The sequence below is a fragment of the Lynx rufus genome, unplaced genomic scaffold, assembly GCF_022079265.1.
Source record: "Lynx rufus isolate CCGP_SWC_20201006 ecotype Redwood Valley unplaced genomic scaffold, mLynRuf1.p SCAF_12, whole genome shotgun sequence".
Classification (NCBI taxonomy): domain Eukaryota; kingdom Metazoa; phylum Chordata; class Mammalia; order Carnivora; family Felidae; genus Lynx; species Lynx rufus.
The window spans coordinates 58,213,076-58,228,146 of NW_025814826.1; the positions used below are offsets into that span (position 1 = coordinate 58,213,076).

The 15,071-nt window shown below is 47.6% G+C and overlaps 1 protein-coding gene across 1 annotated transcript in view; it reads right to left on the reverse strand.

Moving 5' to 3' along the window:
- Positions 1-15,071, reverse strand: part of ADCY8 (adenylate cyclase 8) — a 222,390-nt gene that overhangs the window by 107,241 nt on the left and 100,078 nt on the right. The window contains exons 5-6 of the mRNA XM_047073816.1: positions 13,503-13,630; positions 430-588 (exon numbers count right to left, since the gene is read on the reverse strand). Of these exons, the coding sequence (XP_046929772.1) occupies positions 430-588; positions 13,503-13,630 (287 nt within the window). The remainder of the gene's footprint in view (positions 1-429; positions 589-13,502; positions 13,631-15,071) is intronic.

The following is a 15,071-nucleotide window of genomic DNA, read 5'->3' on the forward strand; positions in this document are numbered from 1 at the left end:
GCGGGGCTCGAACTCACGGACCGTGAGATCATGACCTGAGTCGAAGTCGGCCGCTTAACCGACGGAGCCACCCAGGCGCCCCGAGAGCTGAGTTTTCAAGGGAGGGTAAGGTCGTATAGAAAGAAGGTCAGGAGGTCTCATCCCTGGCTGCCCAGGAGAATTGCTTTAAGAAGTTACAGATTCTCCACACATTTTGCTTTCTATGAACTGACATGGGGTCTGGACACCACTGTTTTTAAAATGCTTCTCTGCTGATTTCAGCATGAACTCAAGTCTGAAAACCAATGTTTGTGTGAAGTTTTAACGTTCTGTCTCCACCCAAATGATGGTTTCTTAGATGGAGACCTCCAAATTCTGCACAGGGAAAACGATCACAAAGGGAGCAAACAATAAGGGTTAAACAAGAAAAGGGCTTTGCTTTTGACTTACCCAGGGATTCCTCCAGACTCAAGTTTGTTCGCGATGTCCACGTCCCAAGACCAGACATCAAACTGCCACTTCCTCAGACCCAACACGCCACACAGCACCGAGCCCGAGTGGATTCCGATCCGCATGTCAACATCATGCTTCGTCCTTGACCTCACATACCTGTTGACATAGGTGAACGAAAAGACGCGCATAAGGCCAGAGCAGACACTCTTGGCCTCGGCGGCAGCCCCAACCTTTCCAACTCCGTAAGTTCAACTCCTGCCCATTCATATGCAACCTCTTCCGTGAAGCCTTGTTAGATTTCCTGGTAGCTGGAAGGCTTCTCTTCCTCCCCCAAACTCCCGTAGTCTTCTATCTGAAATTTTAAGGGTCCTTATCACCCTCCTCCCTGAGCCTGCTCATTCTACACAACCTGCCTCAGAGAATGGCCTCAACATCGTTGTCTGCCCCCTAGTGCATAACCCGGGATCCACCATAGATTCCGCTCTCTCCGGTACACTCCTTTTCCAACCCAAGTATTTTCATTTTCACTCAGTTTCCTTCTCTCTGTTCCTCCCGCTAGCATTCTACTTCAGCATACTTCGGTGCTTTGGTTCAAAGTCCCTGCTCCAGCCTGACCTTCCTCCAGCCTGTGCTCTACACGGCTATCACAAACGCAAATGCGACCTTGTCATTCTGTCACTCCCTTGATGAAAACTCTTTCCTGCCCTCCTATCCCCAGAGCCGTCTCCGAACAGAGCGCTCCCATCCCAGGGCTGAGCGGGTTCGTCCAATGGCATGCAGGAAGAAAATGTTAGGACCCCATTTACAGCTCTTTAAAAATCTTCACCAAAATTTGATATATAGGTTGCTCTCAGTGATCTCACAGGGTCCACGCCAGATGGTCCTCTGACTGCAGGCATGGACGAAGCTTCTTGAGAAAAGAAAGGACTGCTACCGTTGGAAGGTTTCCGCAGGCACCCACATCCCTTCTTAACGTACAGAGCAGTTCAAACAATTTTAGTTTATGCGTTAAACGATGTTGTTTATGTAGAAAGAAATTCAAATGGTGGAATACAATACAGCTGACCCTTGAACTACGCCTGGAGATTCGTGCCTTGTAAAGAGTTGGGCTTAAAAACGTGACTCCCCTGCCCCCCCTTTTCGGAAAGAATAAATGAATGAACGATTCCACGTACGAAACTGAGTGTTCGTGTTCGCTCTTCCTAACAAACTATAAGATCATACAAAGTTATTTATTTAAATAGGAAGGTAAAATTGCGATGGGTTGAAAATATAGAAATACTGAAATAAATCAGACTCTAGGAAGGCAGCCATGGAAGAATGTCTGTGGCTAAAGAAACAGTCCTCATCCCTGGTGAAGAATCCAGTTTCTGGATTTAACTTTAACTTCGAAGTTAACACTATATAGTATCCACTGATGATGCTAATAGCGGAAGCCATGTGAAAAACCGGAAGGAGGCAAGAGGAAAAACAGCGTCCAGCACTTGAGAGGAGCATTTGAGCTCTGATGCCTTTTCCCCATGAGCTTTTGTGAGGCAGGTCGCTGGGAGAGGTCCTCAGTGCTGTTTGCCAGCTGTGTTTAGTACCACAGGATCCAAGCAAGTGGGAGGATTGCACTTACCTGTACATTTCACGTTGCTTTCGGCCAACGAAATGTGAACAGAAGTGAACGCGCGCGATTCACTTCCGGGAAGAGGCTTTAAGAGCCTGAACAATCACACTCCTTGTCTTTTTTTATCCCCCCTCTTTCTGTGTCAATCATCAGTCAAGGACATTGGGGCAGCCTTCTAAACCAGAGTTCTTTTTTTTTTTAATTTTTTTAAACGTTTTATTTTATTTTTTGAGAGACACAGAGAGACAGAATGTGAGCAGGGGAGGGGCAGAGAGAGAGGGAGGCACAGAATCCGAAGCAGGCTCCAGGCTTTGAACTGTCCACACAGAGCCTGATGCGGGGCTCGAACCCACGGGTGCGAGATCATGACCTGAGCTGAAATCGGACGCTCAGCTGACTGAGCCACCCAGGTGTCCCAACCAGGGTTCTTTTTTTAAACATTTTTAAAATGCTTATTTATTTCGAGAGACAGAGCGAGAGAGGGGGAGGGGCAGAGAGAGCGAGCGAGCGAGAGAGAATATCTAAAGAAGGCTCCACTCTCTCAGCACAGAGCCCGATGTGGGCTCAAACCCACAAACCTGGAGATCATGACCTGAGCCCAAATCAAGAACCAGATGCTTAACCAACTGAGCCACCCAGGTGCCCCTAAACCAGGGTTCTTGAGTGAGGATGATGCACAGTGGTACCCTTCCACTCTCCCAACCCTCCCAGGGGGACAAGAAATGTGAGTGAAAACTATTTGCTGTTTTAAGACCCTGAGATTTGGTGGGATGTTTATTACTTCAGCATAACCAGGGCTATGCTGACTGGCACAATCATTATTCCAACGTACCTTCTTCTCATTAACCCCTATGGTTGTAGGCGTTAATATGGGCTCTGCATGACCTTAGGCAAATTACTTAACTTCCTTCTATAAAATGGGAATAATAAGATCAGTGTCAGGATGGAGTGCATAAATGCATGCAGAGTTGAGAAAGTGTGTGGCACAGATGTAGGACGAGTTGGTCGCTTATCAATATGAAGGGACTGCAGCCCAGGAAAGTAGAAGGATTTTCTTGTGGTCACAGAGCCAGTCAGCAGGATTCTAGGACCAAAGTGGGGCTGCTGTGTCTTCAAACCTCGGCCTCTTTGCAACACAGGTGCTGTCTATGGCACGTGATCCTGGGTCAACAGCTCAGTCTGACCCTGAGTTTCAATGGTTACAAAATAAGGCTCTAGCAGATTGTTTTACTAACGGAGGCTTTGTGAGCCCCAAAGGAGGTAATGGATGTTAAAATGCTTCGCCAACTAATTGTGAGGGACTAAGGAACAGCACACTGTGCTAATGCCATTAGGTAATTAACATGACACAGGGACTGCATGGGAACGTCTTAATGAAAAGGCATTTAGGTCTTTTATTTTCTTTCACCAGGCAAAAATCGTAACAGGACCAAATTTCCTTATGTGTTTTTTTTTCCTTCCCTTTCTTTTTGTTCCGTCTGGGACTTGTCTCAAACGAAAGACAGCCATGAAACGGTGTGAAAGTAATGAATAATTTACAGGCATCGATCATCCTTCTTGGAAAGGCTACCCGGCAGTTGCACAGCACCTCAACCGTGTTTCAGGATCAGTGCTGGAGGGGACGGACATGGCACACGCCTGTATGTGTGTCGCGTACAGACACGGATGTGGCCACCCCCACGCCGTGAGCGTTGCCGAGGCTAAAACGAACGGAATCTGCTCTGAGTTCCGAGTCTCGTCCACTTCCTCCACGGCGGAGCCCCAGGGATATTTTGCTGTGTCGCACCAGCCGCAGATCAAGAGAAAATGACTGTAGATCACTTGCGTCCTAAACACCCGCGCCTTCTCCTTCCTCCCCACGAACTCTGAGCTTCTGGAGGGCAAGGGTATGATCTTCTATTTCCACGTAGCCCAGACCTTAGCACAGCGCTGAGCGCATAGGGTCGGTCCATGCTTCAAAGTATTTCCTGAATTAACGGCCACAGCTCAGAGGCTTTTCTTGCTCTCTAGCCCCACGTGGTCCTCGGATGCTTCTGAGAGCCCTGGGAACCACGGGGATGGCTTTGGACCTGCCAGCTGGGGAGGCGGCACCCCCCCCCACAACTCCCCCCTTCAAATAAAGCATCTCTGCTTCTCACGTCAAGCTTCCGTCTAACATTTCTTTTAGGTAAAGAATGCACTGGATAATTATTATTAGTTTTTGGCTCTGCGCGGACAGCACGGAGCCTGCTTGGGATTCTCTCCTCTTTCTCTGCCCCTCCCCACCCTCAAAATAAATAAATAAAATAAAAACTCAAAGCGATAATAATTATTATTCGTTTTTGCAGCCGTAGGTCAAGCTGGGGACCAATAACACAACAATAGACCCGCAAAAGTTTGAAAACGTCATTTCTTTTAAGGGAGCCGTTAAAGAGGAGAGGGCTCGGTGAGTGGCAGAGCATGGAAAGAACGAGACTTTTTCTTTTGGTTTCAGGGCTTCAGATGGTTCTTTCTGAAGCCAGTTAACCAATCTGTAGAAGGTGCCGGAGGGATGACGGGAAGTATCATCTGGTAGCCGTCACTGATCTGTGAATCAGACTCTCCCCACTGTTACGTAAATGGATGAACAAAAAGACCAACTTCCACACTGGAGCAGTTGGCACCGTGGGAGGAAGGACACCCAAGTCCTCGGCTTTGGGGGCAGAGACCGGAGTTCGAACGCTGGCTCTACCCCTTGCTGCCTGCGGGAACTGCAGCGAACGTATGTTCCCCCCTCCCCTCTGGCAGTGGAAGTGGTGTGGGCTCCTCAACGCAAATCACTTCAATGCCACCGAGAGGCAGACTCCGCATGAAAGCAGGCCCAGGTGTGAAGCTGGGTTTCCCCACTCGCTGGCTGTGGGTCTCAGGCTGGGTGCCTTAGGCCCCCCCCCCACCTGCTGCCTTCTCAGGTGCAATGGGAAAGAGAAGGGGTCCTTTGTGGAAACGCTAGGATGCTTGGTAAAATCACGTACGTAAAGCGCTTAACCTGGTGTATTCAAACACCCCAAAAGAATGGCTGATACCGATTTTTGTTAGTAATACCGACTCGTACTCACAAAAGAATTAACACAGGTCGGGGTGCCTGCGAGGCTCAGGTGGTTAAGCGTCCAACTCTGAGTTTCAGCTCAGGTCATGATCTCACGGGTGGTGAGTTTAAGCCCTGAGTCAGGCGCTTGACAGTGTGGAGTCTGCTTGGGATTATCTCTCTCTCTGTGTGTATGCCCCTCCCCCACTCATGCTTGCTCTCTCTCTCTCTCTCTCAAAATAAATAAGCAAACTTTACACTCACAAGCACTTTCTTATACCACTGAATATTAATGTAACCCATGGTGCTTCGTGGTTACCCATTTTTCTATTCTGTAGTGTGCCAAAAGTTATCCAACTATTTATTTGCCTTTGCTTATTTACAGAGTCCCCTGGACATGGCTCAGCGTCTTTTATCTGCCACTTACGAGCCGTGTGCCATTGATCAGAAGTTACTTACCCTATCAGAGCTTCAGGTCCCTCCTCTGGAAAGTGGGGAAAGTAACAGTAGTTACCGCACAGGGTTTAGGTGAGGGGAGTTAGGAACTTTAGCATAGTGCCTGGCACATGCTGAAACTTCCACTAATCGTAGCTTTAGCAACTATTATTACTAGATATATTCAATTTCCACCATTGTAAGTAATTTTTCCAAAAAAAAAATCCTGTCCATGGACTGAAGAACACTCTGCTACATCTTTAAGAGGAGAGGGGGCTTTATGGCTGCTGTAGAAAATGGTATTTCAGAACAAAGAGAGAGGGGGCATTAGGGGGACAGAAAAAGAGACAGTGATTGGTAGAGGAGGGGAAGGAAGGAAGGAAGGAAGGAAGGAAGGAAGGAAGGAAGGTGGGAAGGAGGGAAGGAAGGGAGGGAGGAAGGGAAGGAAAGAAGGATGGAAGGAAGGTGGGAAGGAGGGAAGGAGGGAGGGTGAGAAGAAAGGAAGGAGGGAGGGAAGGAGAGAAGGAAGGAAGGAAGGAAGCAAGGGAGGAAGGAAGGAAAGAAGGAAGAAAGGTGGGAAGGAGGGAAGGAAGGGAGGGAGGAAGGGAAGGAAAGAAGGATGGAAGGAAGGTGGGAAGGAAGGAAGGAGGGAGGGTGAGAAGAAAGGAAGGAGGGAGGGAAGGAGGGAAGGTAGAAGGAAGGAAGGAAGGAAGGAAAGAATGAAGGAAGCAAGGGAGGGAGGAAGGAAAGAAGGACAGAAGGAAGGAAGGGAAGAAAGAAGTAAGAAAGGTGGGAAGGAGGGAAGGATGGAAGAAAGGATGGAAGGAAAGAAGGAGGGAGGGAAGGGAGGAAGGGAGGAAGGAAGGAAGGAAGGAAGAAGGGAAGGAATAAAGGAAGGAGGGGGAAGAAGGAAAGAAGGAGGGAGGAAGGAAGGGAAAAAGGGGGGGAAGGAAGGAAGGAAAGAAAGAAGAAAGAAGGAAGAAAGGTGGGAAGGAAGGAAGGATGGAAGGAAAGAAGGAAGGAAGGAAGGAAGGAGGAAAGGAAAGAAGGAGGGAGGAAGGGAAGGAAGGAAGGAAGTTAGGAAGGAAGGAAGGAAGAAGGAAGGAAGAAAGGAAGGAGGGAGGGAGAAGGAAAGAAGGAGGGAGGAAAGAAGGGAAAAAAGGGGAAAGAAGGAAGGAAAGAGGGAATGAGGGTGGGAGAGAAGGAAGGAAGGAAGGAAGGAAGGAAATAAGGAGGGAAGGAAGGGGCAATGATGGGAGAGTGGAGAAAAAGAGCTCAAAAGAAATACAAGAAAAGAGAGAGAGACTGAGCAGGAGACACCAGGAGGGGACCTGGGCATTTCTGCCTCCAGGAAGGGCGGCAAAAACTCCTGTTTCTCACTCCTTGTCCTGCTGTGTGGCTTGGCAGGGCAACTCCACCACAGGGATTAAGATCTTTGCTCCAAGTAACTGTTGGGGACCAGCCAGTTCCTGCTCGCCATGCTGGTGTCATTCTGTGACTTTTTAGCAAAGGCGCTGAGAAGACCAGACTCCGCAGTCTTCATGAAGATTCATCCGGGAAACCTTTTCAGATCATGAACAAGGATACTGCCTGTAGCAGCCCACCTTACCCCTGTGTCTTCTCAGCTCTAAAGCCTCCCCCAAAATAGACCCGGGACGTGTGAAGGGAGCCCCCTGGAGCCACTTTGCAATCTATTTAATGGAACTATTATCTAAGCCTATTTTAATGAATTTAATTTTATGAACAGACATGCACGAAATGGTATTAAGTGCTTCACGAGACATAAAGTTACACTCAATCGCTTTTTTTTTTTTTTTTTGCCATTCATCTAGCTAATACCGGGTTTCTAATATCAAGCATTCTTGATGGAATGGATTTACGATGAGGCTTGATTAAGGCTTACGATCTTGTTATTCTCAGATGTTAACTGACGTCCCCTCCCTCTCGGTATCGGTTCTGCTAATTTATCAGGGATGTATGGACGGCCTCTTGACCTGTGTGTTGAACCTTCAGCTGTTAATGGGAGGTTTCAGGCATCAGAAGCCATTGCAGAAGCCTGGAGGTGAGAGGCGGGGCATTAAGACGGTGAAGGCCAATGGCTTCGGAGTCAGAAGGTTCCAGATGGGTGTTCCTTGTTCTGCCACTGAATGGTTGTGTGATTTTGTGCAATTACACAAACACTGTAAGCTCTAGTTTCCTCTCTGGTAAAAGCAGAGGCCAACTTTCAGAGTTTCAACGAGCCAGGATGTACCTGTAGAACTATACTGGTTGGTAATGGCTGCCATCCATTCTGATTGGCTGCCCTGGACTATTCCGTACTGTGGTCACACGAGTTATTCAGTATTTTGCCTACGACCCCTGCCTACCTCTTAGGATTGTTGTGAGGACTTAATGAGATCATGCATGTAAAACACTTATCTCAGTGCTTGGCAAGTAGCATCGTAGGTGGTCAATAAACCCTATGATCATTATTTTCCAAGAACAGAGTAGAAAATGTAAGAAAGGAATAGGTTTCTATAACTTAACTGAGCCAAATTTTCCGGTGTCCAAACTCAGCCTTAACTGCAAGATTCTATTAAAAAATATGTGGACGGTCATAATGTGCGTGTTATTTATTTGAGTTTTCAAAATCCATTTGAGTTTTCGAAAGAATACTCTGAGGTTGGATCTTACGATCCTCGTTTTGCAGCAGAGTCCCTGCAGGCTCTGAGAAGTCAAGTCACACTTGTCCACGGTCACACACCTAATAACAGGAAGGGGCAGAAACCAGATGAGGTCTGCTGACTGCAGGCCAAGGGCTCATCCCATACATACGCTCGACCCCTTGCCCGTAAGTCACCATTCATTCAGGGAACACCGCCATGGTCGGCATGACCCAGCAACAAACTCTATCTTCAGTAAAGTGGAATCCCGCCCCAAATCCCTGGAGCGCTGTCAACTGCTAAATAAGTTCACTATTCTGATCCACATCTGGTTTAATTTAAATGTTTACATCACATATTGTCTCTTGTGGAGACGCTCAGGCTCTCCGGTTCGAATCGTATCGCTCTTCCCTTTCTGTTTCACAGCCACTGCTCCATTCTGGGCCCCGCATCTCTTCCCCCGGTTGCTGCAAAAAATCTCTCCCAACTAGTTTCCTTCGGCATCTGTCTTCTCTCCTCTAGAGTCAACTGGAGGGGAACCTGGGTGGCTCAGGTGGTTGAGTGTCTGACTCTTGGTATCGGCTCAGATCGTGATCTCACGGTTTGTGGGATCGAGCTCCGTGTCAGGCTCTGTGCTGACAGTACAGAGCATGCTTGGGATTGTCTCTCTCTCTCTCTCTCTCTCCTCTTCTCTCTGCTCCTCCTCTCTCTCTCTCTCTCTCAAAATAAATAAACAAACTTTAGAAGCAACCAGAGAGAGAATTACCCACGTCCACGGTTATCCTCCTTAGACCCAGGCTGGAACAGGACACCTCCCTTACTTTAAGTGTCAGTGAATTCTCATCACCCGAGGGATAAAGCCACAGTTGTCTCGCAAGGTCACCAACTATCTGTGCACTAACTCCACTGTCTGGACTTAGAATTATCAAGGGCCTGCTTCAAATGCTGAAGACACACACACACACACACTTGCACAAATTCACACATGTGCACAAACACACGCCTGCACACGTGTACAGGCACGTATGTGCACGCGCGTGCATGCACACACCCACACATTACACGTGTGCACACACACATGCCAGACACACACGTATACATAAACACCGCACTTCTATACATATACACATGCACACACATTCACGCACACACAGGGCTTCTGCCATTCTTAACGGCTAGGAAAGCATATTCTTCACACCTTTGTTTCCAGGAAAACACCTCTATTTTTCCATCAAAAAGACTAGAGTGGAGATACCTCTGGAAAAGACAAAAGGAAGGGGAGATGACTTTGGTCACGCTCGTTCTTCTGACTGCCTCGACCCTCGCTCACTTGGGAATCCTGCCTAGTGTTCTAACCAGCAGCAGCTGACCGTGTCCTCTCCTGGTTTGGGCACCTGTCCTCAGCAGTCTGGGATCGCAGGACGACCTCCATCCCGTATTTAGACTCATCCGTGAATGAGGTTCAGGGTCGTTTTGAGAGCTGGTTTGCCATTTGTGCAAAGGTGGTAAATCTCAACCAGCAAAGGAACTACTCTGGGATCTACAGACCCAGGATCCAGGTGCCATCTGGCCATCAGAGCACCGGACCCTCACTGCGCACTCTGGGGACCACGGTGGGACCCCAACTCTTTGAGGAAATGTCAAAAAAGGCACAAGGAGAGACCTTGACAAGGTGGGGACAATACCTCCAAGAGGGATCGATCTCTGATGACAAATATAGGGGGCAGTCATCAAGTCTGGGAACACCATTCAATAAATGGCTTATTTTCATTACACAACAACATGCGTAGTATGATGTTATGAATGCTTCCAGACCTTATGACTTCTAGTAAGTTCTCCAGTTGGACCAAGTGCCTTTGGGTCTGAAGAAAAAGTTGCATCTTGTGTAAATGATGGTTAAGATTGTGAACTTTTTGATAAAGTTATGGAAATGAGATTCTCTTCTACACACATTCAGAAATACTGCCTGCCCGTCGTTCCTCAGTCTGGCAACAGCAGACTGCAAGAGTGGAAGCTCTAGAAGTCTGAACCTATTGCAACTAAAGTTGCCTAATTCCAGTGTTCTTATTTATTCCTCCGCATCATGTTTTGTTGCTAACTGGAAGGATTAATTTTGGACCTCCAGTCACCTCTATTGTAATCAAGGAGTGTTTGAATATTAATAGACTCTGAGTTATGCAGTTTAAAAAATCCTACTGAACTGTCTTATTCTTAAAGAGTAAAAGTAGCCTTAATAAACTGATGAGAGAAAGCCCTCGAGTCATTTCAACGCATCCAAACCTGACATCTCACTGACCTCGTCCGGGACTCCAGAAAGGAGACCTTTACACTGGACAAAACGGTCAGGAGGAATGAGGTCTTTTCCAGAGAGATAAATGACCATGTTGTAAGTATGTTAAGCATTTTGATGATCACTGTTCATTTCTTCTGCAAAACCCTCTCTGCAGCGTTTCTGCTGTTTACGCTCAAGATACAAACTCCCATGGAAAGTCTATGGATGAACAGATAGAGAAGATGTGGTATGTATATACATGCACATGTACATATACGTATATGTAATGGAATATTACTCAGCCTTAAAAAGAGAAGGAAACCCTACCATTTGTATCAACAAGGATGAGTCTGGAGGGCATTACGCAATGTGAAATAAGCCAGACGGAGAAAGACAAATACTGTGTACGTGAAATCTAAAACAAAAAAGCCACATTTATAGAAACAGAGTAGAAAGGTGGTTGCCAGGGCTGGGGGCGGGTGGGGGAAATGGGGTGATATTGGTCAAGGGACAGACTTGTAGTTATAAAGGAATAAGCTCTGAGGACTTAACGTACAGCATGGTGATGACAGTGAATGATGCTGTAGTGTATACCTGAAATTTGCCAGAAGGGTAGATCTCAAGTGGGCTCACCAAAAACATGAGAAAAAGACCACTAAGAGAGGCAATGGATGCTCACTAACTTGGCTTCGTAATTATTCCACGACGTACACGTACATTAAAGCAGCACTCTCTGCACTTTAGACCCACGCAATTTTTTTTGTCCATGATTTCACCATAAAAAATAAAAGTAAATTAAAAAGAAAGTCTGTGGCACTTGCTGGGATGAGCACTGGGTGTCGTAGGTAAGTGATGACTCACCGAGTTCTCCTGCAATCATTATGGCACTGTGTCAACGACACAGCGATGTGAACTACGTTAACATATGTTACGTTCTGTTAACGAACTTGGACTTAAATGAAAAATTAAATTAAGTCTAATTAAATTCACTTAAATTTTTAACTTAAAAAAAGGAAGCCTTTTTGTGATGTGGGTGATCAAAAATCACAGCTTTTCAGAACTGGCAGAGACTTCAGAGCTGGTCTGGCCCAATCTCCTCATTTCACAGACAGCAAATCCACGGTATCACCCTGGGTGACGACACCCACGGGTGGGAGAAAGACACCCACGACACGTTGATCACTGTACTTCTAGGGATTAGTATGGTGGCACCCGACACGTGGCAGAGCTCCACAGATTCTTTGTTGACCGACCTACGGATTGGCCGGTAGAATAAACTTCACACACCTGACAAGTTGTAGGATGCACACAAAACATAGAGCCTTCGGGGTGTCCTGGGGCCTTCCTTGAAGCCAGCTAGAATATTACAATTCACCCTAGTTTTCAGGGCAAGACTCGCCAGTGTCCAAATTAATAGCCAAGAAGCACCTGCAGCCTTTTCCATTGACCAAAAGGGAACTTGGGGTTGGAACTTTTGGGCTCCTCTCTCCACAGGCCGTGGAGGAGACAACTTCTGAATTGCTGTCAAAGAGGGGGCGTGTCCTGTCACTCTCCACCTGTCTACTTGGACTTAGGGGTGGTGATGGTTGGATTTGCATCATACATCCCATAGCAAAGCACCACGTCACCTTGACTGGCCCTGGTCATGGGTTGGTCCCAGAGGTGGGAGCCTAGGGGTCAGCCAGCATATCTGCCCACCGGGAATGTGATCTATGGCCAAGTCTTGAGATGACCAGTGTCACATCAATGAAGGAAAATCATATTTAGAGAAAGAGCTTCTGTCCTCTTCTTAATTAGAGGGCCACACAGCATTTCCTGATGTCAAGAGACCTCTTCCCTAAACCTGAATGAAGTCAGGGATCTATCAGCCGGTCGAAGGAGCCCAGGCACACTGTGTTGGGCATGGTCAGGCTCTAGAAAGGGAGCCTCCAACTGCATAGATCCCTCCTGCCCACTCTGGGTTTGGTCCCGGGAGCCAGCAGTTGGGCTGAGCCTTCAGAGGAGAATATGTGTGGGGTTCAGGAGTTGTTCTCCTGCTGTTCTTTAATCCAGATGGACAAGGCCAATGGTCACAAACATGGCTGCTAGACCACACAACCGAGGCGTGAGTTCACGAAAGAATATTCTGGCCTGTTAATGGCAGGATTCTTCTTCCCTTGTAAGATGAAGGCATAAGCCACAGAGACTTCAGCCCACGTACCTTCTTTACTGTCTCTGCTGTGGTTGGGAAAGGCTGTAATGCTTGGAGGCTCTGCAACCACATTTAGAAGCTCAAGGGGAGCTCTGGCAACACGGAGCATCTGTCCCAGAGCCACAGTCTAATTCCAGTATCCTTGACCTCAATCCCTCCTGCCTTCTTGATTAAGCTTCTATTTACCAGATACACTGACCAAAGCCAAAAGCACCCATGAAACCAACCATGGCGGTGGCCCTACAATGATTTCCTGTCGGCCTCAGGCTAAAGTGCAACCCTTATCATGGCTGAGAAGGCCCTGTGGGCCCTGCCTGTTCTCAGTCTGCAGTCCATCTGTCCTGGCCCTCTCCTCCCGAGGCTTCATCAGCTGTCACTGCAGCATGTCCCGATTCCCTGTATGTCCAGCTGTGCCCAAACCTCCTCCAGGGTCTAAAATCCGCTCACCTTTCAGAAAACAGCTTGGCTCTACTCTGGAAGGCCTTTTCCAGCACCCTGGCCCAAATGAGCTGCTCCTCCTCTGTTCCCCTTGACGCACCCTGGTTTGGATTCATCTCAGAACTTACTGTACCATCGTGAGTAACCTTCCTGAAGTCAAGCACCACACTCATCTCGGTCCTTGATGTATCCCCACAAGGACACTGGTAATGCAAATTTGCTGCACAAGTCATTGAAAGTGAGGTAGAAATAGAACATGATGAAACTGGCAGGTTGATTGGTTCGTGTGGGAGAATTAATGGCCATGCAGGTTTCATGACATAAGTCAAAGGGCGTCACCACTCCACACACGCATGATCTACCACAAAGGATAGATGGGATGGTTCGTCTTTGTGCCCACTGAAGGCCTGGGAATTATGGAGGAGACCCCGGATTACCTGATGGTTTTGATCATGCTGAGGCCCATTTCAACGCAGCAGTGGGCGTGGTCCTGGCGGGGCTCTGGAAGCCCTGAAACACAGTAGTAACAGTCCCCCAGGATTTTAATGCGAAGGCAGTGATGCTCCTGGAAGGAACAGGGTGGAGAGGAGAGGACTGAGTCAGCAGACAGGCAAGTGCTCCTGAAAGTCTCCTGAAGGAGGGCAGTGGAGTCAAGCGGTCTTCACCCTGGGGGCAGAGCACCTACCTTTGAAATGAGCTTCTATTATCTTGCTAAAATATTGGGGAGGTACCCTAAATAAGGGTTTCAGGGGTTCAGCAGTGGAATGGAGTCATTCAAAAACACTGGATTTTGAGTCCAACAGATACAGGGCTATATCCCGGCTCTGTCACATACTAGCCTTCTGATGAACACTCATCATATGGGCAGGCCTGGCAAAGAATGGGCATGGTCAGTGTTCCTCTGTGAATCCTGCATCTCGATGCTTTCGTGCAGGACGAGTCTCTGAACGAACACGTTTCAACAATCTTTAGCTCAATAATAAGCACTTAAAAGTATAAATCACTCAGCGATGCCTGTTCTTTCAACTCTAGCACCTTAAGAAGAAGGGCTGATTATGTCCTACATATCCTTTTATTCATGTACTAATTCACAGGCTCGCTCACTGGAAAAAATGTCTATAGGGCATCATGGTAGGTCAAGCGTTGGCCCTGACACAAAGACGATGAATAACAACCCCTATGATGCAGCATAGACTAAACAGACATAACCCTTACAACAACCTTGTGAAGTAGGTACAATGCTTTTATTTCACAGGTGGTGAGGGTGACACAGTTGTTTGGTAGATTGACAAGTTGCCTCATCTATAAAATGGTAAACGAATGGGACTTCACCGTGTGACGGTGAGGATGGGTGATACGATGCAAGGCTTACTACAGGGTCCAGCAGAAAGGGGGCCTGTGTCTGTGATGAAGAGGTAGACTTCTGACCCAGTGTTCTCACATCATGGACAGATGACTTTCCCTTCTGTGTTCTCTAGATACATGGACGGGGCTGAATGTCCTCTGACAATGCATCCCAGATCTGAAGTCGAAAAAATTTATGGGCTTTTTGGGTGAGAGGCTCTCCTTTGGAGACCAGGGTCCAAGGTCAGAGAAGGAGGGGCATAGACAGAAAGGGGCCCATCGAGACACCAGCAGCCCAGTGGATACCTTGGTTATCAACCTATACAGCACCACGTTGGCTTCCTGACCTGATCACGGATTCAGTCATTGTGTTTGGGTGACGAACGAAGGAAATCGCTCTCCCAGTAAAAAACCCAAATATCAGAGAGGGAAAAGAGGCTCAGAAATGGCTTTGGTGCTTCTCCGTCTGGATCAGACGGCCAGGGCTTTGCCAACCTTCCCAAGTGGGGCACAGCTGCGATCCTTATAGCTCTGATGGCACGCACGGCCATCCCAGTGTTATTTTTAGGAGCTTGCGGTTCCTGTCTTTGGCTGCTCTGATGCGGCTAATTTGGCAAGACAGTTTCTGGTGAGGTCTGATCAAGAAGGGAAGCTTACGACCT